This window comes from Dermacentor andersoni, chromosome 4 (genome assembly GCF_023375885.2).
Source record: "Dermacentor andersoni chromosome 4, qqDerAnde1_hic_scaffold, whole genome shotgun sequence".
Taxonomy (NCBI): Eukaryota; Metazoa; Arthropoda; class Arachnida; order Ixodida; family Ixodidae; genus Dermacentor; species Dermacentor andersoni.
The window spans coordinates 173,961,194-173,985,527 of NC_092817.1; the positions used below are offsets into that span (position 1 = coordinate 173,961,194).

General features: G+C 46.1%; 1 protein-coding gene across 1 annotated transcript; it reads left to right on the plus strand.

Annotated features, from left to right (window-relative positions):
* The first annotated feature begins 15,291 nt into the window (after positions 1-15,291).
* On the plus strand, positions 15,292-20,132 carry LOC126530674 (very long chain fatty acid elongase AAEL008004-like). The gene has a single exon (XM_050177937.3). The coding sequence runs from the start codon at positions 15,399-15,401 to the stop codon at positions 16,260-16,262; it is 864 nt and encodes a 287-aa protein (XP_050033894.2). The 5' UTR covers positions 15,292-15,398; the 3' UTR covers positions 16,263-20,132.
* The last annotated feature ends 4,202 nt before the right edge of the window (positions 20,133-24,334 follow it).

A 24,334-nucleotide genomic window follows, 5' to 3' on the forward strand; every position in this document is an offset into this window, starting at 1 on the left:
GCTTGCGCCACGAGCATGCGCCTCCCAACTTTATTTTCCTCCGAGCACAGACCAAAACGCACCGCATTCCGACGTCTGTGGGCGCTACAAGCTCACTGTGAATCCAGTATTGATAGCGCAGATGGCTCGAGCATGTAGCCATGCGTTATAAGTGGCGGTAAACATTGCACGATCATAAGTGAGATCGTGGAAATCGGGACGGCCCAATGAATACCTCTCGACACTATGAGTGCGTACAAATAAAATTGACGGGATTCACGTGCCCAAACAACGATCTGATAGAGTGGGTTTGGCACGTAAAGCACGATGTGATGAGTAGCGCCGCATAGTGCAGGACTCCAGCCTGGCGTTGGAGCAGACGAACTTGTTGTCTGACACGGAGTGCTTTTGGAGTACAACACGCGGGGCCTTCGCGTACTTGCATATCCATTTATGGTGCTGAGACCTGCAAAACTGCAAAAAAAAAAAGAACAACAGCAAATAGATTGTTGACCAAGTGTCGATACACTTCGAGAGAATCGCAGCCAATTTTCACATATGTCACACTTGATTGACGAAAAAGACAGCTTTTTTTGTGCGATTATAATTCCTTGCCTATTTCAGGCATTTTGAATCTATCTATCTATCTATCTATCTATCTATCTATCTATCTATCTATCTATCTATCTATCTATCTATCTATCTATCTATCTATCTATCTATCTATCTATCTATCTATCTATCTATCTATCTATCTATCTATCTATCTATCTATCTATCTATCTATCTATCTATCTATCTATCTATCTTACGCCCGACCCAGTGAACCCAAGTTGTCAACTAGCTCGGGTATGTGCTTGTTGTCGTGATGCCATCGTCGTGACGCTTTCGTCGTACCACTGTCATCGTTTCTTCAACGTCATCATATTCAGGTCATGCCGTCATCGTCACACCGCCTTCGTGGTTTCATGGTCCTCGTTCCTTCTTCGTCATTTTATTGCAATCATGCTGTCATCATTCAATCATGAGCATGCCGCCATTGTCATGACATGGCTGTCACTGCATATTCTTCACACAGTCATCAGCAGGAGCTTTTTGTCATAGCACCACAGTGAACAAGAGAAAAATTGCGCCGGTGTGCATAATCGAGCTGCGCTCTTGGCCGAGAGTATTTTGTCAGCAGCAAGCATAAATGTGATCTGGTGGTGCGTGAGCTCTTTTATTATGGAACCTAAATTGTCATAATTACAGGGAGGGGTCAATTTAACAAAAAAATTGCTGTTCCATCTGAAGCATCGTAACAAGACAGTATACTTTCTTCAGCTTTCATAAGAGATCGCCGAACACCGCTTCATGAAAAATTCCATGACACTGACTGCATGTGCCTTGACATACAAAGGAGTTGCCTTGAATTCACGGCTGTCCGTTTGACAGTGGGCGGTTTGATTTCGCTTAGGAATGACGAGATGAGGAGGGGACGAGCTGATGCGCAATCTCAAATGAAGCTTATTAAAAAAAAAATTTCATACTTACGTTTCAGAACTGAAAACGTGACAGCCTAAACTTGCGTACGTGTGTAAAATCGCAGATGCAGACATGCAGCAAGAACAATTATTTAACCAGAGAAAGAAAACATACTGACGGAGTCAAACGAGCATCCCAGAAGTTCCTTCACATGATTTAATTGTCATGATAATATTAACGTGTAGCATCGCTGAGACACTAATAAAAACTGTTTACAAGCGGTTCTGATCTCTTGCCTCAGGTTAAAAACTGCACTTTCCAAAGATACATTGAGCAGCTGCCGTTTATTTAATGCAAAAGTAGGGCTGCAGTGGTATAAACGGCGCACAGGTGCGCCTTAAAGGAAGGATAGCTATGAATAGCAACTTTCGCAGGCACGCCGGTCTCGCCGGCATTAAATAAGCCCGTCACGTATCGAGGTCTTGAAGAGGTGGTACAGCAACACTGCACGTTCATTACAAGGCAGAGGGAATGGGCAGTCGCAAATTTCGACCGCTTTCCCTCACAAAATGTACTTAGGCACTCGATAGGACGCCTCTACATGTTTTGTTATATGGTGTGTATGATTGGATAAAACTTAGAAAATATTTACATCCTCGCTTTGTTGCCAACTATTATCAGCAAGACATGCAGACACCAGTTTAGAACTCCATCCATCCATCCATCCATCCATCCGTCCGTCCGTCCGTCCGTCCGTCCGTCCGTCCGTCCGTCCGTCCGTCCGTCCGTCCGTCCGTCCGTCCATCCATCCATCCATCCATCCATCCATCCATCCATCCATCCATCCATCCATCCATCCATCCATCCATCCATCCATCCATCCATCCATCCATCCATCCATCCATCCATCCATCCATCCATCAAACCAAAAGAAATAGGCCTATGCAAATTCATTGTTTATGGTTGTGCCATGGTTGTGCCATCGTCGCAATTCAAGCATTTCCATGCTGTTGTCGTCTTACCTTCGTCGTCCTGCCATCGTCGTCATACAGTCGTCGTCATCTGATTGTCCTCATATCGACATCATCACGCTTTTGTCACGACACCATCGTCATAATTTAAGAATCTACATCTCAGTGTCATCAGTCGTTGCCTTTTTACCGCATTTTTCGTCCCATGGATATCATCTCTTCACCATTCCATAGTTACTGTGTTGGTGTCACATGACTGTCGCCATGTCACCTGGCTCATGTGTGATCTTGGCAAGTGAGTGTCACAGCAAAGTGGGACGATATCGGAGTATCTGGGCATATAGCGGAAGCAGTGAAAGTCTCAGAATTACCTATAGATGTGGTAAATAAACGTAACTTCAGGAATGCGTTGTCACTACATTGCTCGAATGCTATTCGTACCCGGAGACGGTCATCGCGAGATGGGTTTTCCCTAATTTTACTTTCTGTAATATGTTCCTGGGTAGAACCTAACTCAGTACAAGGCGTTTTTCTTGGCTCTTGCTGAGGAAATAGACGTCTCACGTTCTGATACGCACACACATCTTTTATAATGCTTCATTGCGATTCCACGTGTATGATTAGAAACCCATCGCATAAATGATACCGACAGCAGGTGACTCGCTAATTCTCGGGGAGAGCCTTTACGCTCTAACAACTTAAAAGTTATCTCTGAGCGCTAGACACACCTGCATTATTTGGAACTTATCCGAATGTTATCGTTGATTCTATCTGTCGGTTATGTACTCGCCTAACGTTATGTAATAAGATTGCACGAATTAGTTAGCACATCCTGGAAGGCACACGGGCCCTAGCAATTATGTTCGAACCTTCGACAAATCGTGTGTAAAAGCCGACGCACTTGACCCGCAGATCAGATTTTCGATGATCACTGACTTACTTACCGGTATCATTGTGCTTGAGTGTTACTTGTTTTGCTGGGCACAAGTTCACCCAATAAAGAGTTAAATTCATAACTCCCAATTTTGACTCTCTGCTGTTCTTTCCCGTCATTACAATGTGACATTATGCTCCGTCAGGATTCAAGGTGAAATATTAGAAGCCCATCACACGGATGGTTCTAGCAGCAGGGGTTTCAGCACAGCGTCCGTACGGCTGTCAGATACCCTTTATTTTTCAGAGCGGTGACAAATCGTTGACGTCAATGCTTTGATGCCACACCGTATTTAAGGCTTTAGCGAAACTAAAGTACGATTAAGCTGGCCCCGCGTGTGTTTGGGAACAGCTTTAGAGTACAGTATGGGCCCTGGCGTACGTTCGACGCAAGCAGCTTGCTCATAACCTGAACTTTGGCCTGTGCGTAACTTGAAGCCATTTAGTTTAAGCTACTGGAAGGCTAACTCAAAAGAAGAAAACGAAAAAAAAAACGAAATGAAAAGAAGAAAGAAAAAGTGTTAGCGGGCATTTCACCATCTCATGCCTTGTCTCAAACTTATACAAACACAGATAATCTCAACGTGGGTCATCCAGTACGTGTCACTGATGGTGTGCCGCTTTTCAATGGACCTCTTTTACACCAACTTTGAGCACAAGGTATGCGCCACTTAGTGCGTGCCACTCTTCAATGAACCTACCAACAGCTTGGGCCACTGGGCACGCCCCACTAGGTATGTGCTGTTTATCAATAAGCTTCTTTAAGGCCAACTCGGGCAACTGAGCACGTGTCAGTCCGTACGTGGCGAACTTTATTTTCATGACATCAGGTAAGCAGTTCCAGGTCAACTTATGCTCCTGAGTATGTGCTGCTTGGTTTTTGCCGCTCTTCAAGGAACCTCTCTGATGCGAACTTCAACAACCTTGGGCCATTTACTATGGCAAAACGTTCATAAATGACCAAAAAACTTTTCAAATGTATCATCTGCTTTAACAGAATGGAACCCTCATCAGATACATTCTGTTAAACTTACCTGAAGGTTGATTCGAACAAGCACTCCATGCACCCTTCTTGGCGGTACTGGTGAATGACACAGCGTGTTTAATAGGAAGCGAAACAAGAATGTTGAATGCACGCCTCGTACACAACGCGTTTCTGTGGCGCCAGTACGTTAAAAAAAATTAAATTATGGGGTTTTACGTGCCAAAACCACTTTCTGATTATGAGGCACGCCGTAGTGGAGGACTCCGGAAATTTCGACCACCTGGGGTTCTTTAACGTGCACCTAAATCTAAGTACACGGGTGTTTTCGCATTTCGCCCCCATCGAAATACGGCCGCCATGGCCGGGATTCGATCCCGCGAGCTCGTGCTCAGCAGCCTAACACCATAGCCACTGAGCAACCACGGCGGGTTGGCGCCAGTACGTTGTTTCACTACATTACTTCAATGCTAATCGCACTAACGCCAACTTTCATAATGAGATGAACTTTTTGGGTAATTCAGTAAGGTACTAACTACGTTTAACAAACTGCAATAGGTACTTCTTAACAAACATTTACTGCACGTTGTACCTACCTTAACGATTTTCAATAGCAGCAAAGGTCCCATTACATTTACTTTTGGTTGCAGTACCACCCCTTCCCCCCTCTTGGCAAAAAAAAAAAAAAAAATGAAGGCGTAGAACAGCTGCATTAAAGTGGCGTGGCATATTAAGATCTACGGCCGCATTCAACGACTTTTTCTCGGCCGGCAAGCGTGCCACAAAACACTGACCTTGATGTAGCACACATAACTAAAAGAGTGAATAAAGGGAAAATCAGACATCCACCCGTTCGTAGCAATTGCTACAAAGGAAACCCATACGGGTTCCTCGAAAGAAAACCCTCATAGTTGAAGAAAAATTCGTCCTGGTCCGGGACTCGAACCCGGGACCACCGCCTTTCCGGGGCAGCCGCACTACCATCTGAGCTAACCAGGCGGCTAGCAGATGGCGGGGCGAAGTCGAATTTGTCGACAACACGAAGCAAAGGCAAGAGTTTGACGTAGTAGTTCTGCGGAAACCCGCAGGGTGGAGAGAAGTAATGAATAAAGGGAAAATGGGGATGTCTGAAAATTTGGAAAGGGTGGATGTCTGATTTTCCCTTTATTCATTACTTCTCTCCACCCTGCGGGTTTCCGCAGAACTACTACGTCATAACTAAAAGAGGTACAAGGCACCCATCATGCTTGAACACACGCACGCACACATACACTGGGTGCGCAAGTATATTCTTCAGCAAAATATCAGTTATGTCATGTCGTTAATGCTGCAACAGTTGTGCTTACATTTCGTCAGTATAAGCATGTCCAGCGTTTCGGAATATCACGCCTTTTTCGCAAGTAATATTCGTAATACTCTTGCATGTTCTGTAAAGCTTTCCTTCAAGAGTTGGCACTGAGAGCGAAGCTTTGCTTTGTGTTAAATTTAATGTTCAACAAATAGGTATACAAGGTACCACATAAGTGGAAGCCACCAGCCTCTGGAGATAGAAACATTTAATTAATAATTGTACTAAGAACCATATCAATTGTACAAAGTCCTCTGTCTAGCTTAGTGCTAAGAGTAGAAGCTTGCCAGGTATCAAAATACGAACTTCATAAACTTCCTTTTATGGGTTACAGCAACAAAGACCCGTTGCATGACAATTCGCAGCCAAAAATAAAAAAAAACATTTTCTAACGCGAAGATTTCTCATCATAACCTCCACACATAATACACGTTGCTTGTAATCGCTATCGAGTACGCAGACGCGCACTGGTGCCGAACACTGCATGCCCTAAGACAACTCATGAAAATCGTGCGAGTGGATGCGCACGGACGGGGCCGAAATTACATTTTCCACGGATGGTTCCCCACCCGCTCCTCCAGCACAGTATCCCGGTTCTCCAACCATCATGCCATGGAGCTTGCGTTGAAAGGTGGAGTGAAACACCATTACGAATTTTCCTCGAGGAACTTGCGCTTTGAGGTGCTTGGCACGTTAGCCGCGTCGCGCAGCAACCATTTTACTTATAAAACTTGATAATACACATCTTCCGGCGGGCGAAGAAAGAAGTTAGGGCATGTGTTCGCCGCCGAAACTCTTTGCAGGGGGTCTCATCAATCTGCTTCGCTGCGGTGTGTTTCTACAAAGTCAATCAGGCCGCATCTTGTGATTCAACACGTTTTAATGCTGAACTAAAATTCCGCTTGCTCTGCAAGGTCTCCCGTGTGGCTGAGGAAATGTCGCTGCGCGTCTGTCATCGTACAGTGGCGCTCTGACGCCATAGTATTGTGATCCGTAAATAATGAGACCTTAACATTGTACATACCATGCGTTGTGTTTCCATGCATCATTCTTCTAAAAGAGAAAGGTTCGCTTAAACGAATAGATAAGATCTGCATATTTTTTTTGGGGGGGGGTAATGGGGGGGGGGCTACAACGCTGGCTTTAATATACTACTTCAAGCTGGCTACTTGGTGACGGCTGCTGTCTGGCCTAGTAAAGTTGGGTCACTAAATATGTGCCACTGGCTAAATGCCCAAACAGACAAACTCGGCACTGGGTTTGTGCCTCTGAGTGCGTGCCCAATCTTGACCAATCTTTCAGAATGATTGTCCCACTTTGGTAGAAGGGGTACGAATCCTTAAATATATTTACACATATGCCATATTTCTCTGAGTAAAAGTCTCTTATCCACATTTCCCCCTCAAAAAGCATCATTGATTCATATTGATATCAAGTCATTGATAACAACATCACTGATATCAAGTCTTCCTTTTGACGTAGACCCTTAACAGCTACAGGCAACGAGGCTTAGCTAGTGCCATCCTCTAGTGTTGCTACCGTCCTAACAAAGCAAACTTCGCGTCATTTCGAATTCAACATTTCATTACATCTGCCTGAAGATATTTATTTGCTGCTAGGAGTTTTTACGGCATATGCACAGCCTGGAACTCGTGTTTCATTATGTGCCGATTACATCGCTGTGTAATGCTTTCTTCAAATAACTTTCACTCATTTATTTGCTGTTACAGTGCAGATATCATTAGAACAAGGAAATGTTCTCTGGGAAAAAACGACCTATTTGCAACTCCAAAATTCGTTACTTGTGCGGTTAGCCCTGTCCAAATAAACAAAGAGGAGTACGACACCTAGCTCCCCGGCGACTCTTTCTCTTGGGGCTGGGGTAAATTTTCTCATTTGCGACGTAGAATCGAGGTCTTTCTTCGAAGCCGAAAGAGTCCTTCCTGCCGATTACCTTATTTCCATCGGTCTCAAGGATTTCATCGACGAAACTGCGGAAACAGTTGCGCTCTGCGTGCAAACGTCCAACCTGCCTAGCGGGCCGCTTCAGTCTTAAACAGCAAGCTTTTCAAACGAGCAGGAGTTTAAAAAGTGGTAGTGTTTGTGCATAGCGGGCCTCCAAAAGCTGGAAGCACTTGTCAGAAGAGTTCCTCTCCAGCTACAGGTACGATACTTAACTGTTCATAGGCAACTCCGCGTTTGATTCGTGCTGCAGTAATATCCCGTAGCATCGCACAATTTGTAGGCTGTAACGTCTGTCTTGCCTTCAGAGGGCAAATACGGATATCTTACACTGATAGAATGAGGCTAGGAACTGCTAAGCTACCTGGTCAATGTGTCTTGGGATAAAAACAAATTGGAGGTGCGTTTCTTAGTCTGGATGCACCTTTCTCTTTATAGTTAGCTGATGCGTATGATAAGGTAGTCTGCGTCTAACGACTGCCGGTTGTTCATATTCGCAGAACGCAGTGTTCGAAAAAGGCTCCAGGTTTGGGAACACAGCAGAAACCTGCCGCCCGTAGGAATTCTCAAACACTTACGAAACGAGAGAAGTAAACATCAACCAATCAGACCAAGTTGTATTTATTCCAATAGGGTTCCAAAATTTACCGAGGGATTTTCTTTTCTTTTTTTTTTTGAGGGGGGTACAATGGGGGGGGGGGGGGTCACTTGTATCTGTGTAAATGCATGACTTGGAAGCTAACTGAACCAGTTGGAATGGAATATGGCTGTGTTCGTATTGTCGGGAAGCAAACTAGCGGCGCTTAGGCCAGGCAGAATGCTCGAAATTTAGAATGAGCTGTTTGCAGATGGTTCTAAATTTCTTGCGAGTGAGTGAGTGGGTGAGTGAGTGAGTGAGTGAGGGAGTGAAACAACTTTATTTGGTCCACTGTAGACGTAAGTAAACACAACGTCACCTGGCGAGCGAAGAAATTGGGAACTCGCCATGCCGAATGCGAAAACACTATCTTCTGCTCACACCGCTAAACTGAAGCATGCTTTCAAAACGAAAATACCGCCTTATGGCAAAACGTGTCATGATACAATTCGGACCTTCTGTTATCGTTCCTGCTACCGGTGCCTGCGGAGAAAAATACATTAGCGAGAATATTCATGCTGCTTAAGGTATCGGTAACACTAATGCTGGGGCAGAAAATCGAACTAACCAAACCAAATGACGCTTAAGCGTACACCACTAGCTTCTTAAAGCGCCTGCCTAAACAGAGCATACTCCGCAATTTGAAATGCCAGCAAGATATTTAAAATATGTAAAGAAAGAAGGCAATGGTCTACTCGCTGGAAATAAAGGTGTTGGCCCTAAGGAAATGTTTCGGAAAACCAGCATAATATGAATTACCATTTTCTCAATGCGCAAGTATGGTATTTATGTCGCTCTCCGCTGCATGTCGTCTGCTTCCTTCGGGAAACTATGAAATGATGAATTGCTGCCTTTTCACCGTGATGACATGCCATGATGGTGCACAGCAAAATTCTTTCGACATACATTTTTTTTTTCTTTTTCGGGGTTGTGCGCGGCAGCATCGCGACGATTTGAAAACTACGAGGCAACGTTGCAGCGCACGCTGTAATGTGAGAACCTGCGGCTGAACCAAGCGCTGGTTGGTTCTTGATATGGCCCCTAGGGGGGGGGGGGGGGGGGGAGCATTTTGTTGGAGTCGCGAATAGCCTGCGATGGGTGAATTAGTGTTACTGCTCAGATATTGCCGAAATCAATTCTGAGACCCATCAGGTGTGGACTTGAGCGCACAAAATGAGAACAAAGTTCTCAATGCCCAAATACCTGACATGTTTAATTTTCCTCGTTGTTTTTTATTCTTGCTGTCAGGAACGCAAGATTTGTTCCTTAGATGCTGATAGGCTCCAATTCGTTTCCATTAAGTTGTTTTTATTCATAATTTACAGATTTAAAGCCAACTACAACGAAGCGAAGAAAAAAATCTGTAATGCTATTCTGGAACTTGTACCTTTCTAAAGGAAGCGATCACAAAGAAAATAGTGGAAAGTTAGGCTATACATGCGTTTATTATGGCTAACAGATTATTATTACTAGAAGCAGACATTCTGTCTCTCGAGAAACGATGTGAGAAAAAAGAAGTCACAGTCCCACCCGGATGGCCGAACATTGATTGTGATAGCAAAGCAATGGACAGCTATATACAAAGTAAGGATAGTAGATCTATCGGCCGCATGAACTTGTAGACATAGACATGCTAACTGAATTAACAAGCATGGTATCACGTACGCACTTGCAAACGTGAACACATCTCACTCGATGACCGCGGGAACTCGCTGGGAAAACGCCGGAGTGAGGAGGCGTGGCAGCAGCAGCGAGCGAATTGACCTTCGCGCTTCCCCTTGTTTTATTGCGAAGTAAACGGCGAAAACTATCAGCACTCGGCGCAATGGGTAGCGCCGTACGTAGGCGCCGCCAAAATATAGCCCCCTCTCTCCCATCCCTCTCCTACCAGGAGCATTGCACGCGATGAAGGAAGAAGGTGTTCTACTTCCCAGGCGAGTGCGGCGACTGCTCGTAGCTTCGTGAGCGCTGTGTTCTCGCCGCTTAGTTCGGGTTGAAGCGAGAGGCAGCACGAAGCTGCATTCGCTCGCTGCTGCGCGCCCTGTTTTGAGAGCGATCCTATTACAGGACGGACGTACGGACGGTTTTTCTCGTTGGGTACGCGTAGAATTGTTTACGCATGGAAATCTTTCGCTGGGTTTAACTTCGATTTCCATGGCACACACGCGTGAAATGCAGAAATGCCCGCATCGTCAAAAAAATTTGCTGCATTTCTGAGGAAAGCCCAAATTCTACCGATTTCAGAAAGAAAGAATAAATTTGATCTTGTGCCCCAAGGCTGTTAATCAACTTGCCGACCATGGATGGATTACAAAAAAAAATTAAAAAAAAATTGGCGCACAAGGTTTACAATTACGGTATTCTGCACCAACAAGAATCACCACAACTTTGTTAACTTCATCTGTTACAGCGTCCGAAGCAGACCAAATGGATGCCTTATATAGAAACAATGACACCTATTATAGGTTTCATGCAAACTTCTATTCATAAGTAAGTTACATAATTTAGAGCGGTTTCTGATTTGTTAAATCTCTGAGCTTTAGATGTCCACAGGGATGATACATTTTACTGAAGTGCCATCATGGTTTTATTGTTGTGTTACAGGAGTTAGGAAGTTCGTCCCTGTTTAACTTTTTGGCATTTAACAAATTTCAGAAATTCATGTAAGGTAATTAGGTTATTCACCAAATTGAAAAGCCATCAGTAGATTTAACATTGCCCAATACCATCAGTAGATTTAACATTTCAAGTCAAATTCGGAAACGTTATCCGATTCCGTGAATTGAATACCTCACAATACAATTTCTCCATTTTACATAGACCCTCCGCGATTGCTTAGTGGCTATGGTGTTGGGCTGCTTAGCAAGGGGCCGCGGGATCGAATCTCGGCCACGGCGGCCGCATTTCGTTGGGGGCGAAATGCGAAAACACCCGTGCACTTCGACTTAGGTGCACGTTGAAGAACGCCAGCTGGTACAAATTTCCGGAGTCCTCCACTACGGTGTGCCTCATAATCAGAAAGTGGTTTTGGCACGTAAAAGCCGATAATGTAAATTGTTTTACCATTTTACACAGCAGCTCCCGAGGCAAAACCTCTTCACATCACTCGCACACTTACTTCCTTAAAGGTCCCTCGTTGCAAGTAATACACAAGGAGAAATGTTGCGAGGCCTACAAGTGCAATTTTCTGATTTACGGTCACACATATTGCCTGAACATCTCTTCCATTTAGACATTTGGCGAAACTTGATAAGTTCCAGTCTGAAGAGATCGACAAAAAAATGAAGTTGGGGAGGTCGTATATAGTGCGGCTGCGTGGACAAGCTTCTTGCAAGGGATAGCCTGTGGGAAAGGAAATCCGTGATGGTGGGGGTACTAAGTACGATGCGCCGCAACACATATTGGAGTATTCAATCTTTAAATGATTTTCAGCAGTCTTATCTAACACGAACTGTTGATAACAACTAGGAGCTTTATAAGAATGTTACTCAACTTGGAAGCTAAATACATACAAAGAGTTCTCGTCAAATCCGACTCTAACAATCAGTGGCTTAATAAACGACTCATAGCTCTCCTTACTAAAAAGAAAAGGCTTTGCAGAAAAGCCGAACTCACAAATAACTCAGAAATACGGGGAAAATACGAACTGTGCGCTAACCAATATATTCAGCAGCTGGCGATAGCCAAAGATAACTTCTTTAATCATGACCTTCGGACAATTCTATGATTAAATCCCGATAAATTTGGCGCTTACTCTCAGTAAAGATACATAATAGACAGATTGAACTAACAGATTAGGATGGCAATCTCATCAACTCTTAGAAATGCGCGTCAGCTCTTAACAACTACTTCACCTCAGTTTTCTGCAACACTAATGACGTTTCCGTTGAACCAATATCACCACATTCAGTAAATTCAATGCTATACATAAAGGTAAACTCTGATCGCATGTGTAGCCTCATCAATTCACTAACGCTAACCATCTCTGCTGGGTGTGATGGCAATAACGCCAAAATACTTGTTAACACCAGTAACATTTCTAACCAGGTACTGCACCTAATATTTACGCAATCCTTAAAGACACAAAATTTGCTCGATGACTGAAGAAAGGCCCATGTGGTACCAATTTTTAAGACTGGCGACCGTTCCCGCACCATAAGTTATCGCCCAATTTCACTAGCATTTTTTCGAGACTACTAGAACCTATAATCTCCTCCAACCTAATGGCTCACATGGAATCTACCAACTTCGTTTACCATCACGAGCACTGCTTCAGAAAACAATTTTCATTTGAGACCCAACTCACCGATTTCACCCATGACGTTCTACATTTCATGGACGTTCATTTGCAGATTGATGCCATTTTCTTGGATTACTCGAATGTGTTCGACCGCGTTTACCACAACCACCTGTTCCAAGAACTCGCATCCATCGGGATCCCATATAGCTTGCTTTCCTGGCTAGAACACTTCTTAAAAGGGCGTGCACAGTTTACGTCTGCAAATAACCATAATTCGCCCTTAGCCGCGTAACATCGTGTATGCCACGAGGCACTGGTTTATAGCCTCTACTTTTCCTCATCTACATCAATGTCTTACACGCTAACATTAACAATAAATTACGTCTTTGCTCGGACGGCAGTGTCATATATTCCCCTATCGAAGACTCGAATGACATCACTGCACTCCAACAGGACCTCGATTCCATCGCAGTATGGTGCGAAAAATTGTTCATGCCGCTTAATCTTGCTAAGTGCAAAGCTCTGCCATTCAGCCGCAACCACAGCTTAACCAGTCACACTTCCACAATGAATTCTGCTCCTATCAATGATGCCTCCTCGAACAAATACCTCGGCGTTTACATGACATCGACACTACCACGGTGAACTCCTATTGATATCATCTGTTCTAATGCTTCACGTGTACTTGGGCATTTAAAACGTAACCTGCAAACCCCATCACCTCAAATAAAAAGCTAGCATATCTAACATTCGTACGTCCGCAGTTAGAATATGCGTCATGTATCTGGCACCCTTCCCAATCATATCTTACCTGTGGCACAGAGGCAATGCGAAATCGGGCTGCTCGGTTAACAAGTTCCCATTACTCCCGTGAAGCCAGCATAGCCGCAATAAAGCGTACACTTGAAATACCATACCTTGCCTCCCACCTGATCATCTCTCGTCTCTGCTTGCTTCACACCTTTTATTACCACCCTCACTTCACGCATTCCCTGTTAAATCCACGCTCACGTACACCTTGCCGCTTAAGCCACAGTCGTGCCGTAGCACGCATTACCACCCGATCATCTGCCATGAACACTTCATTCTTCCCAGACGCAATAACCCATTGGAACAGTCATGTATTGACCGTAAATTGTTCCGCGAAATGTTAAATAACGCACTGATTAATTACCGATCTTACCCAACCTCACTCGAGCACGATGTTTTCCTTTTTTCCCAATTGTTCCTGGCTTGTTTTTGTTTCTTGCTGTTTTTTTTTTACTGTTCTGCAGATTCGTTCTACCGTTGTCGCAGTGACTTTTAAGGTGAAAATAAATGAAAGAAATGAAATGAATAGATGCGGCGCGACTGTGCCATAGTTCCCAAAGGATGCGGTTTTCATTCGCATCTTACGAAGCGAAAGATGCTTCGAACAAAAGAAACGCCCCTCAATCGTCATGTCGACATGCCTTTGAGCTTCCCAGATCTTGCTGGAAACTGAATGACGACCATTCGCGAGATCTCCATAAGATATCAAGCTCACACATCGGTGCAACGTGCGTGCATGCGAGGAGGGAGGTTGTTAATTACTGAGAAATAATTATTTGTAGTCTACTGCTCGAAACCGTGAATTACTTAGCAGTTCTATGCCCTGCTTTCCAAACAAGGCATTCTTTCATGCTTCCGTTAGCATAAACCATCTGCGACACTGAGTCTGCGGGCTTCGAGCAGTACGTCCGTTGTATTCAGTAGCTTTCTCTGAGCGCGAGCCGGCAATACTAATGTTAGGTACATGTGGCTAAGAATAAACGCAAAGGCATTACTAATAGGCACGCGCCGTATAACCTACCAGAGTCTGATTCCCTTAGCGTTGCGCATCTTGAGCACGATTACTGCATCTATATTTAAGGACTACTCGCCATTAAGAGCAGTCGATAGCGTCGGAGCGTTAGCGAGCGTTGGCTTAACTGTGAAGTAATATAGTATGGTCCTTCGCGCTTGCAGAGGTAACCTTTACTTCTACTCGCTTTGTCATCGCTTCCTTTTTCCGTTTCGCCGCAAATACGCTGCATATATGTAAGCCTGGCCTGCACCTTTCCGCGCCGCTGTGCCACAGAGGAAGGCGCCGGGCACCCGCAGCACGTTCTTGATGTTATCGGAATGGGCCCCTGTTTCCGAGGCACGGTAAGCATTTGAGCCTCCGAGATCACCGTCCGAAAACTGGTGTGGGGGGGGGGGGAAGGGTAGGAGGTGGAGGACCAGCAAAAAACAACCTAGCAACAAAAACAATGACTCGAGAAGCGTACTCGCAAACGCACGCCGCTAAACATTGTAGAAAGGGGCTGAGAGGGCTCGCAGAGAGTGATACACAGGATCGCCGTGCGTGCGGAGCGACGCGAAGCCGCTTATTGCGTCCGGCACTGTATCGCTATCGACGCAGCGCGCCGCGCGGGCGAGGGAACCACCGCCTATAAAAAGACCTGCAACGGTTCTTCCTCCCCGAGGGTGACCCACATCTCCCCCTTATATCGCCTATTGGGTGCGCAACAGCATCTTCCCTCGCCATGGTCGCAGCCGTCCTCTCTGAAAATCCTCACCCAGTTCCTTTGTGTTTTCCGCGAGAAAGCGGCCGTCTCCGGGCAAGTGCCGAAAAGGAGGAGTTATTTCCTTCGCCATCACCCGCCGAGTGTTCCCCTCTCTTACAACCACCGCGGCCCCCTCTTCATGCCCTCCCCTCCGTTGTTTATTTAAAGGCGGGCTCACGCGCAAAACGGCCCCTTCAAACCGATCAACCGCCGGCGAGGCAGGAGTCAGCCCGCGCAGCAGTGAGCTAGGGGGAACCCGACGTTCAGCGTGCAGTCAAACCGAAACGGACAACAGGGCTCAGATAGGCAGCCACGATGTCCACGTCGGGCTTCGAGAAGATCTCCACCAGCGACTATGGAGAGTTCAGCCGGTGGAGTCGCCCCCTGTACCCGCGCTCGGACCCTCGCACCCGCGACTGGTTCCTGCTGGGCAACCCCTTTTTTATCACTCTGGTCGTGGGAGCGTACTTGTACATCGTGTACCGTGCGGGACCCCGGTTCATGGCCAGCCGGAAGCCGTACGACCTGCGCGGCGTCATCAAGGTCTACAATTTGGCCATGATCGTGCTCAACATTGTGTTCGGCTACCACTTCCTGAAGAACTCTTACTTGGGCGGCGACTATAGCCTATTCTGCCAGGGCATGACGTACGCGACAGACCAGAAATCCTTGAACATTCTTTGGTGGGGATACTTCTACTTCTTTGTGCGCATCGCCGACTTCTTGGACACCTTCTTCTTTGTGCTCCGCAAGAAGTACAACCAGATCACGCTGCAACACACGCTGCACCACACGCTCATCGTGGCTAACGGCTGGCTCTGGTACACGCTAGGGGGCGATGGTCAGTCGCTATTAGGCGCCGTCATCAACAGCTCCATTCACACCATCATGTATGGCTACTACTTCCTGGCAGCCTGTGGCCCCGAGTACCGCAAGTACCTGTGGTGGAAGAAGTACCTCACGCGTGCACAGATTGCCCAGCATCTCGTAATCATCATGCACGGACTCATCCCGCTGTTCTACGACTGCGGGTACCCGCGGTTCTTCATATATCTGGGTCTTCCGCAGGGTTTGCTTGGACTTGCGCTGTTCCTAAAATTTTACGTGGCTGCGTACAGAAGGAAGTCGGCCATGGAAGCTGCCGCGGCGAAGGAACTGGCCATGCTCAAAGAAGACTAAGCACCGATTACAGCGACATGCCTCTCAGTAAACGCAGCACCGGTGGTTTCGACGAACCGCCGTGTGGTCTCCGCACGTCATCGCATTGAAATTGCAAATGGCCTCCTAGCAGCTGAACAAGCAAGCCGTCGCTCCAGCAAAGTTATTCCTCGGTAAATGATGTCTCGAAGTAAATCTCAGGAAAGCAACTTCATGAACAGTTATTCTGAAACAGCAGCATGCACTTGGCTGGCCAGCTTACTAACGTCGCGCCTCTCGTTTTTCTGAGAACACCGGGATACTACAAGGTCACCTATGCCAGGCCTACTCCTTTCAGCGGCGCAGCCAACTTCATGTAGCCCGCGTGTGTGCGTCTGTGTGTGTGCGTGTTTATGAGTACCTTCGCTGTTTGCAAAAAAGTTCAGTGTGTTTCCTTGAAGCAGGTACTTTTCAACTTACCCGTACAAATAACTGTATATAACTAAGGTTGACACGTCGAGCCCTGCAATAGTTTTAAGAAAGACGTCATCGGAGAAAGCTGTGAGCGCTGAATGCCGGCACGTCGAAGTTCTTGTTCCTCACTGGAGAAGAGCGTAAGGAAATTGAAAACACTAGTTCCCCGTGTGTTTATACTTGGCGTCCAAAATGCCCCCCCCCCCCCTTGAAGTGAGTCTTCGCGAAGCATTTGAAGACATCTCATGGTGCATGTCAGGAAGCTACCAGTTATAGGCCTGAATGGAATCCCGCAAAAGAGAATGTTTTTTTGCGTGGTCGAAGTTGGAGATGCATGGTGCCACAGTACGCGATAAACGGGGCCACATCTTCTGCTCTACGGAAACACCGGGAAAACGTCAGCACACACTCGTTGAAGCTGTAGTCCAGCCGTGCAGCTATGTTCCAAATTCAACGCTCGAGAATCTTCTACCCTTGAGGGCTGCCAATGAATTCCTTGAGGGTGGACTTTTGCGATGCCGATACAACTAAGTGAGGGCTTTTCGAAGTCCAAGCGGAGCTTGTCGTTCTACTCGTTGCGGCGTCGACTCTGAAAACGGGAGCACAGTGATGGACTGAATCGTGGAAATGGCCAACAACGTACCAGGGCGTCCTTCAGGTGCGTGGAGGAGGCGACCATGCTCACCGTGCCCTTATCTTCACCTTCTTCGGCATTGTTTTCTTGTGCCTCGAAAAAGAAAGCGGCAAACAAACCAGGAACACGCGACGACGAGAAGCTCCACAGCACAAAGCCCCTCGGAACCCGAATGCAGCAGCGTCTTCGAAGTGGCGGACGCCCGTACGGGTCACGGAGGTTCCGTGGCCGGCCCGCGCCGCACTGCCTAATTGCAAATGCGCGCCTCGCTGTTCGCTTCTAAAAGAAGAATGCGCGGACGAGCCAAGCGTGGCGAGGCGGCGCACCGTTCACGGAATCGTGCAGGTGCGTGCCTGGCGCCTCGCCGGAGGCACTACACATTACGAGTGCGCGCTCCGTTCGCGTTTCCCCCCCCCCCCCCTTTCCTCGACTCTGCTCTAACGGTCATTCGTTTCGGCGGTGGGGAACGCGCCATAGCGACCCGCGGATGTTGCGGCGTCTTTGCTTCCGCGCGGAACATCAAGGCCACGCTGCGCCGCCAGTGCTCCGTTTCCCTTTTTCTTCCTCTGCGCTTTTTGGCAAGAACCCTCCCCCTACGCCACCCCCAACCCCCCGTTGAGCAATCTTTCGATAGCATGCCGATTGGCTCTGCGAATTTCATTCTTAGGCTTAAGTCATTAACAAACCCCTGTAGCCATGTTGCGGAAACTATAGAGTTCCGATGGTCTCCCACAGATTGATCTGTCAGAGAATTCAGGCATATACAAAAGGCAGGATTTCAGCTTCTTGTGGAAGTTGAAAGTTAGCGCCCGTCCCTGTGAGTTTCACCCCTGTCTTTCTTGCGCTATTCTCAAGCTTAGATAAGGAATTAAATGGCGCAGCACCGCCTATTAGCAAGCATGTGTGGGTGATGCCAAAAAATGAATCTTTACATTTGTGTAAGCGACAAAACCTATGACACAGGACAGCAGATAATGTCTCGACTAAGATAAAGGATGCATTACACGAAAGCATACTGCAGATGCTCTGAGAGCAAGACATTTACAAATAATCGTTTCCTCCAACGCAAGTTCGACTACCTCCGTAGAGGTCTCTCGCAACTGACATGGCAACAAGCAATGTGAGCAAACAAGTGGCATGCACGGCTTGGTACTCCCTCTAAGTTCCTGACGCATGACTACCAGCTCCATGTACCTGTGTATAGGCTCGCGAGTGTGCCTAAACTTATGCGAAAGATTACGTTACTACCGATAATCACCTGAACCGCTAATTCCCGGAGCGAGATGGGATTATTTTAAATCGATTGCCGCTCCGATCATCGAAAATGATGTAGCGTAGATGTTTACATAGCACACGACACGTGGGTCAGTGTACCTGTTATTCTACGAGACAGGTCGCACTTGTCTAGAACACAAAGTTTAGGACCAATGGCTCGTTTTCTGAGAAACGACAAGGCCAGGAGTAAGGCACCCGGAAAAGATTATCCTCCATATTTATAGAGAAAATTGTGAACGGTTCAGCAGTCGGCGTTCTCGTTTACGGCTTGTGCTGCGACGTCCAGATGAGTTCCGTAATCCTGTGATCGATAATTCCATGTAATGTCTTCTCATAGTTTGATTATTGATTGATCACTTTTCCTTTACTCTTACTTTTTTATTGGGAACAACCTCGCCAGGGGTCCGAGGATTGTATACCGAATTATGCGCTTCCGCACGCCATTCGAAATGAAGCCACACGTTTTGATGCTGGTGCACCTCGACGTAGCAGAATGAACAAACGCGGTTAAATTGTATGGGGCGTTGAAAAAAAAAAGTTGACGTGCAGTGCTCTGACAACAGTCGTTGCAAACTGAGCCCTTTCAGAAAGTGGTGTGTTTATAAACAAGGATTACTGCCGCAGTATCAAAACGTTAGCGCCACGCCAAACGTAGAAAATTTTAGCAGTGAGTAAGGTTTGAACTAACTTTCTTTGGCGTGACACTTGCAGTAGAGCCGTATACTAGCGACGGTCGCGCTTCCGTTTATGTGTCAATTTTGGCTTATCTCTAGCGATCAGAAAACTAAAGATGCGAAGTTCATCACGCTGCAGTTCACTGGTGCGCCGTCTTTAAAAAAAGGCACGGACTGAGCATCAACATATCCGAGGAGCGGGTGTCAACCTTACAGACGCCTACTGGGATTACATAGACGTTTCAGTAGTCATTTTGCAGCTGCGAGGCTATTCGCACAACGCTAACGAACTATGAGAACAAATGCATGGAGAGATCACTAAGGGGCGATTTCTTTCGTAAAAGTAAGAAACGTAAAACCTATTCACATTCGCTGTTGAGTAATTTATTTCGCACTGTGAAATTTGCGTTGAAAACAGTGCGGATACCTAAGAAAAGCAATGTATGTCGAACCTAAAATTTGCTGCTAGAAAAGGCTCGGATGTAAATTCCAGAAACCGAATAATCGTCTGGCTTTCATGAACGAGCAAAAAAGAAAAGAAAGCGATCGTGATGACATCTCACCTGTTACTTGGAGGCTTTGGAGGGCACCCTATCTTATGTCCGCGGTGACTGTTATGTTTGTATATATACTTTACGCTGCATAACAACTTCTTTATTATGATAAAATATACAAACAATAAGAAAGTACTGCTCATTGTATGAAAAGGTGTTGGCTAGTCATGCGAGTACAATCGTAAAGTAGTTAGATTTCATTTGTTCTTCTTTGCCTCATCTTTTTCGGCCATATCTGAACTGTGTTCTGTGATTCCCAGAAAAAAAAGTTGACCGCAATAAAGCATTGTCCTTTACTGTACTCAATGTCTTGCTCTTCTTTTATGGCCCACTATTTAGGCATATGCTTTCTGTTTTGCTTGCTTGCTTTTATTTCCTAGAAAATGAAGTAGTTTCGCTGTATGCACACTGTCATTGGTGTCCTAATAAGCATGGCTTAAAAAAAGAAAAGCTATAAAAAATACCTTCCGCATTAATGATTATATTGTGTTTTCTCTGATATACGAGGCCTACAATCGGGCGAAACAGTGCAGGGACTATACAAGCAGAAGGCTCGGGCGCAATACCTGTGCAAAGCAGACAACAATGACACAAAGAAAATGATCAATAGGGTCTCTATGTACGAGTACATGTAATGATCTGTAGAAAAATTGAAAGGAGGGTTGATTAGCTGTTGCCTCATATTTGTGCCGTCCCAGACTGCTTTCTTTTGCTTAGTTAAAGCTTGTGCCAGTCCGCTCTAATGAGCACTATTTTTCACAACCCACGGTCGGTCGCTCTCAAAGTTCACCGATGCGACTGTGGTTGCTCATAGGTCACAGAATCAGGAGTTCCACATAACTGTCCACTCGATCCTAACTTCTTCCTAAAATTCCCATACAGAAACATGAGCGAAAACAGAGCTTGCAATATTGGTCTGTGTGTTTCTTCGGTAACCGCTTTTTGGCAGTAATCACGGAAGTATGCTGGAAAGCTTTACGTCAGAGGGCGGGGAAGCGCATGCACAAGCGGCACCTCTGCGACTTATCTTTTTTTGGCGGGTGATACAAGTCAGAAGTATCAAAAATAAATCGGTGTGCTTGTGTACCTGATGCACCCTGTCTCTGTCACCATCTCAAGGCCTATCAAGTGCTTGCCTAACAGGCTGGGCTTTCGGAGCATCGGTCAGGGCTTCGTCTGGGAGCACTACACTGGTTGATTTATCCGGGTCCCGGAGTTAATGAGACGACAGAGTCAAGCTGCACGTAGTGCGCGTTTTGAATGGGTCGCATTAAAATACAGCGTACACAATATTTCCGGTTTACAAGAATTAAGGCTTGAGCCTTCTTACCACGATTACAGTGTATAGAACTAAAAAAAACAAAGGAAGACTAGGCGTAAACGTGTTGTTGCGGCTCCCTAAAATTATTTTCAATGTCAAGGGTAGCAGTGTCTTTCGCGGATATGGTTCGGGATATCTTTGTCACCTGTATTTATACACGAAAAACCTCGAGTAGAACTACGCACCCACCTTGACTTCAACAAAGAAAGAATCCTTCGCGTATGAGGGAAAAACTGAGTCATAAAGCAAATCCAACGACTTGGAATCTACATACAGCGAAGCTTTGTGTGAGAGCATAAAGAGTCGTAACACTAGTTTGTGATTATTGAATGTACGCACAAAGGTACACGGAAGTCCTTATTCGGGCATTTTAAAAAGGTTAATGCAATGTATTCTAAACGAAACACACATATGCAATACGTCGCGGGGCGTCCTGGTGTCCTTCTGGTTCTTTTCCTTTCTCTCCCCCGCACGGCCACCACCGCCGCTGCCATGCAAGAGAAGAGGCGAACGCCATCTGGTGGTGTTGCAAGGAACTTAGCGGTGGTGACGTCTCACGCGCCCTCCGCTGTGATTGGTTGGGCTATTCGGCAAAAGAGAAACCATGCCGCAGCACCTACGGTCACGGAAACCTGGAGAAGCCCCCCCCCCCCAAAAAAAAAAATGGTGTTTCGCTTTTAAAATTGTACATGTGATTCTTTCTTCTCTATCTAGATTTCTACAAGAAATCGATGAAGTGCTATACCTTCTCAGATTGGAAGTGTAGAGCGCATATTGAGCTGCCTTGTACCAGTCGTTGCCTATAGGGCAGTGTAACGGGCGACAGAAGATGGCAAAGATTAGAGAGCATGAAATTAATGCAGTTTTACATACAGAGGTTTAGAACTCTTAGTACAAACCCGCCGTGGTTGCTCAGTGGCTATGGTGTTAGGCTGCTGAGCCCGAGGTCGCGGGATTGAATCCCGGCCACGGCGGCCGCATTTCGATGGGGGTGAAATGCGGAAACACCCGTGTACTTAGATTTAGGTGCACGTTAAAGAACCCTAGGTGGTCGAAATTTCCGGAGTCCTCCACTACAGCGTGCCTCATAATCAGAAAGTGGTTTTGGCATGTAAAACCCCATAATTAATTAATTAATTAACTCTCAGTACAAGACACATTTAGTGAGAATAATAGCAGAACCAGTCAAATACACAGAACTTCTCCCATTCTAAACAGAACCAAAAAAATGCACGGCACCTGACTTTAAGCTAGTACCCTACATAAATGATATGAGCTTTATCCTAATGGTTTGGAACTCCGGCTGGCAAAGGACGAGCAATTGATTACTACTTGAATGCAAGACGACCGCTTCTCTCCGGACCGAAAGAAACGTGAGGACGCAGCGGAGGCACGTCCGCCAACGTCGTCGCTTACAAATCATCTCTCCGTGTTTGGGTAACTCAAGACCAATGTAAGCTTCCGCGCTATGGGCCACGCTCGTACACGACAAAAAGACGACATCAAGAGGAAGCTTGACCGTGGACGCGGGCTCCGACATCCATATTCAAGTACATGTGAAACGGAGAAACGCTCTCGCCAGGTGACCGCTCAAACGATCCGAAGGAATTCATTGCATTTAAGAAGCAAATACTAATTTTGCCGACGGTATCAAGCGTAATTTCGATTTACGTCGTAATAGCTTTCATCTAAGTTGTCTTATATAGGTGGGTTCAAAAAAAAAACACCTCAAGCTTAAAGTATACAAATCACAACTCCCCACCAAAAACACGTATTGCAGTTCTGAAAACTGCATCTGTTGGCGCACCTCAAGCATGCATAATTTATATTTGAGTCAACAAATTACGTAAGGTTGTGAGTATGCTTACGAAAGATTTCCGAAAGCCCTACCATCAGGTTGGGGACATATTTCCAATTGCCGTGCTATACGTCAGTTTCATCTGCTTTAGATGTTGAATAAGTACAGCTTACAGAAATGTGAGATCTTTATTGTTTATTTATACAGTTGTAAACTAGATTTCTTGGTTTTCTTTTTATTTCCAAATAGCCTTTTTAGCAAAACGGCATCGATGGCCTAAATTAAAAGAATGTGTTTCTTGTAGTCATTTGGAATACTCTTTTTTTTTAATGCAACAAACGCTATCAAATTTGGTGCACTGAATGACGGGCAAGAGGAATTCTGGGGATCTCTTGTATTTGTACAGGCGCTTGTGAAGGAAACGCTTCCGGAGTGCTTGTCCGCTGTCGAAAATTAAGCAGCATTTAAAGCAGACGCTTGCACACAGACATAAGCGTCAAAAGCCACAACAACAACAATGTAAAGAAAAACATCAGCCATTCCACTGTCTGAAGCCCTCGGATCGGGCGACTCTCTCCCCGGACACAGAGACGCTCCTCTCACGCACAACGAAATCACTAAATTATTTTACTTAGAGAGAAGGGTTTTCCCCCCGCCTCACTCCAAGCTAAGCAGGCCGCAGGCGGTCCCACTAAGACTTCTGCAAACGAACTCCTACCCAAATCCGGCGTCCCTTAATAGCGTATATCCAGAGATTTATCCGAATTGTTCTTGCGTGGCCTGTGGTGAGGTAGCTACGTTGCCTCATATGCTCTGGGAGTGCGGGTCGCTGGGCCCGAAGTTCACCAAGGAAGAGTGGGACGCGCTCCTGCGAAGTCCTGTCTTTGAGGACCAAATCGTGGCCGTCAAGCGCGCCCGCGATCTGGGCTAGATCTCTCTGTCCCGTCGTGGGATTAGCCGGGTGCGCGTTTTATCGCGCTTTGCTGGACCAAATAAAGGTTTATTCACTCACTCACTCACTCACTCACTCGCTCGCTCGCTCGCTCACTCACTCACTCACTCACTCACTCACTCACTCACTCACTCACTCACTCACTCACTCACTCACTCACTCACTCACTCACTCACTCACTCACTCACTCGCTCACTCACTCACTCACTCACTCACTCACTCACTCACTCACTCGCTCGCTCGCTCGCTCGCTCACTCACTCACTCACTCACTCACTCACTCACTCACTCACTCACTCACTCACTCACTCACTCGCTCACTCACTCACTCACTCACTCACTCACTCACTCACTCGCTCGCTCCACTGTCTGAAGGTGGATGAACAGCGAGCGTACCGGAATCTTGGAAGAACGCTAACATAATCCTAATCCA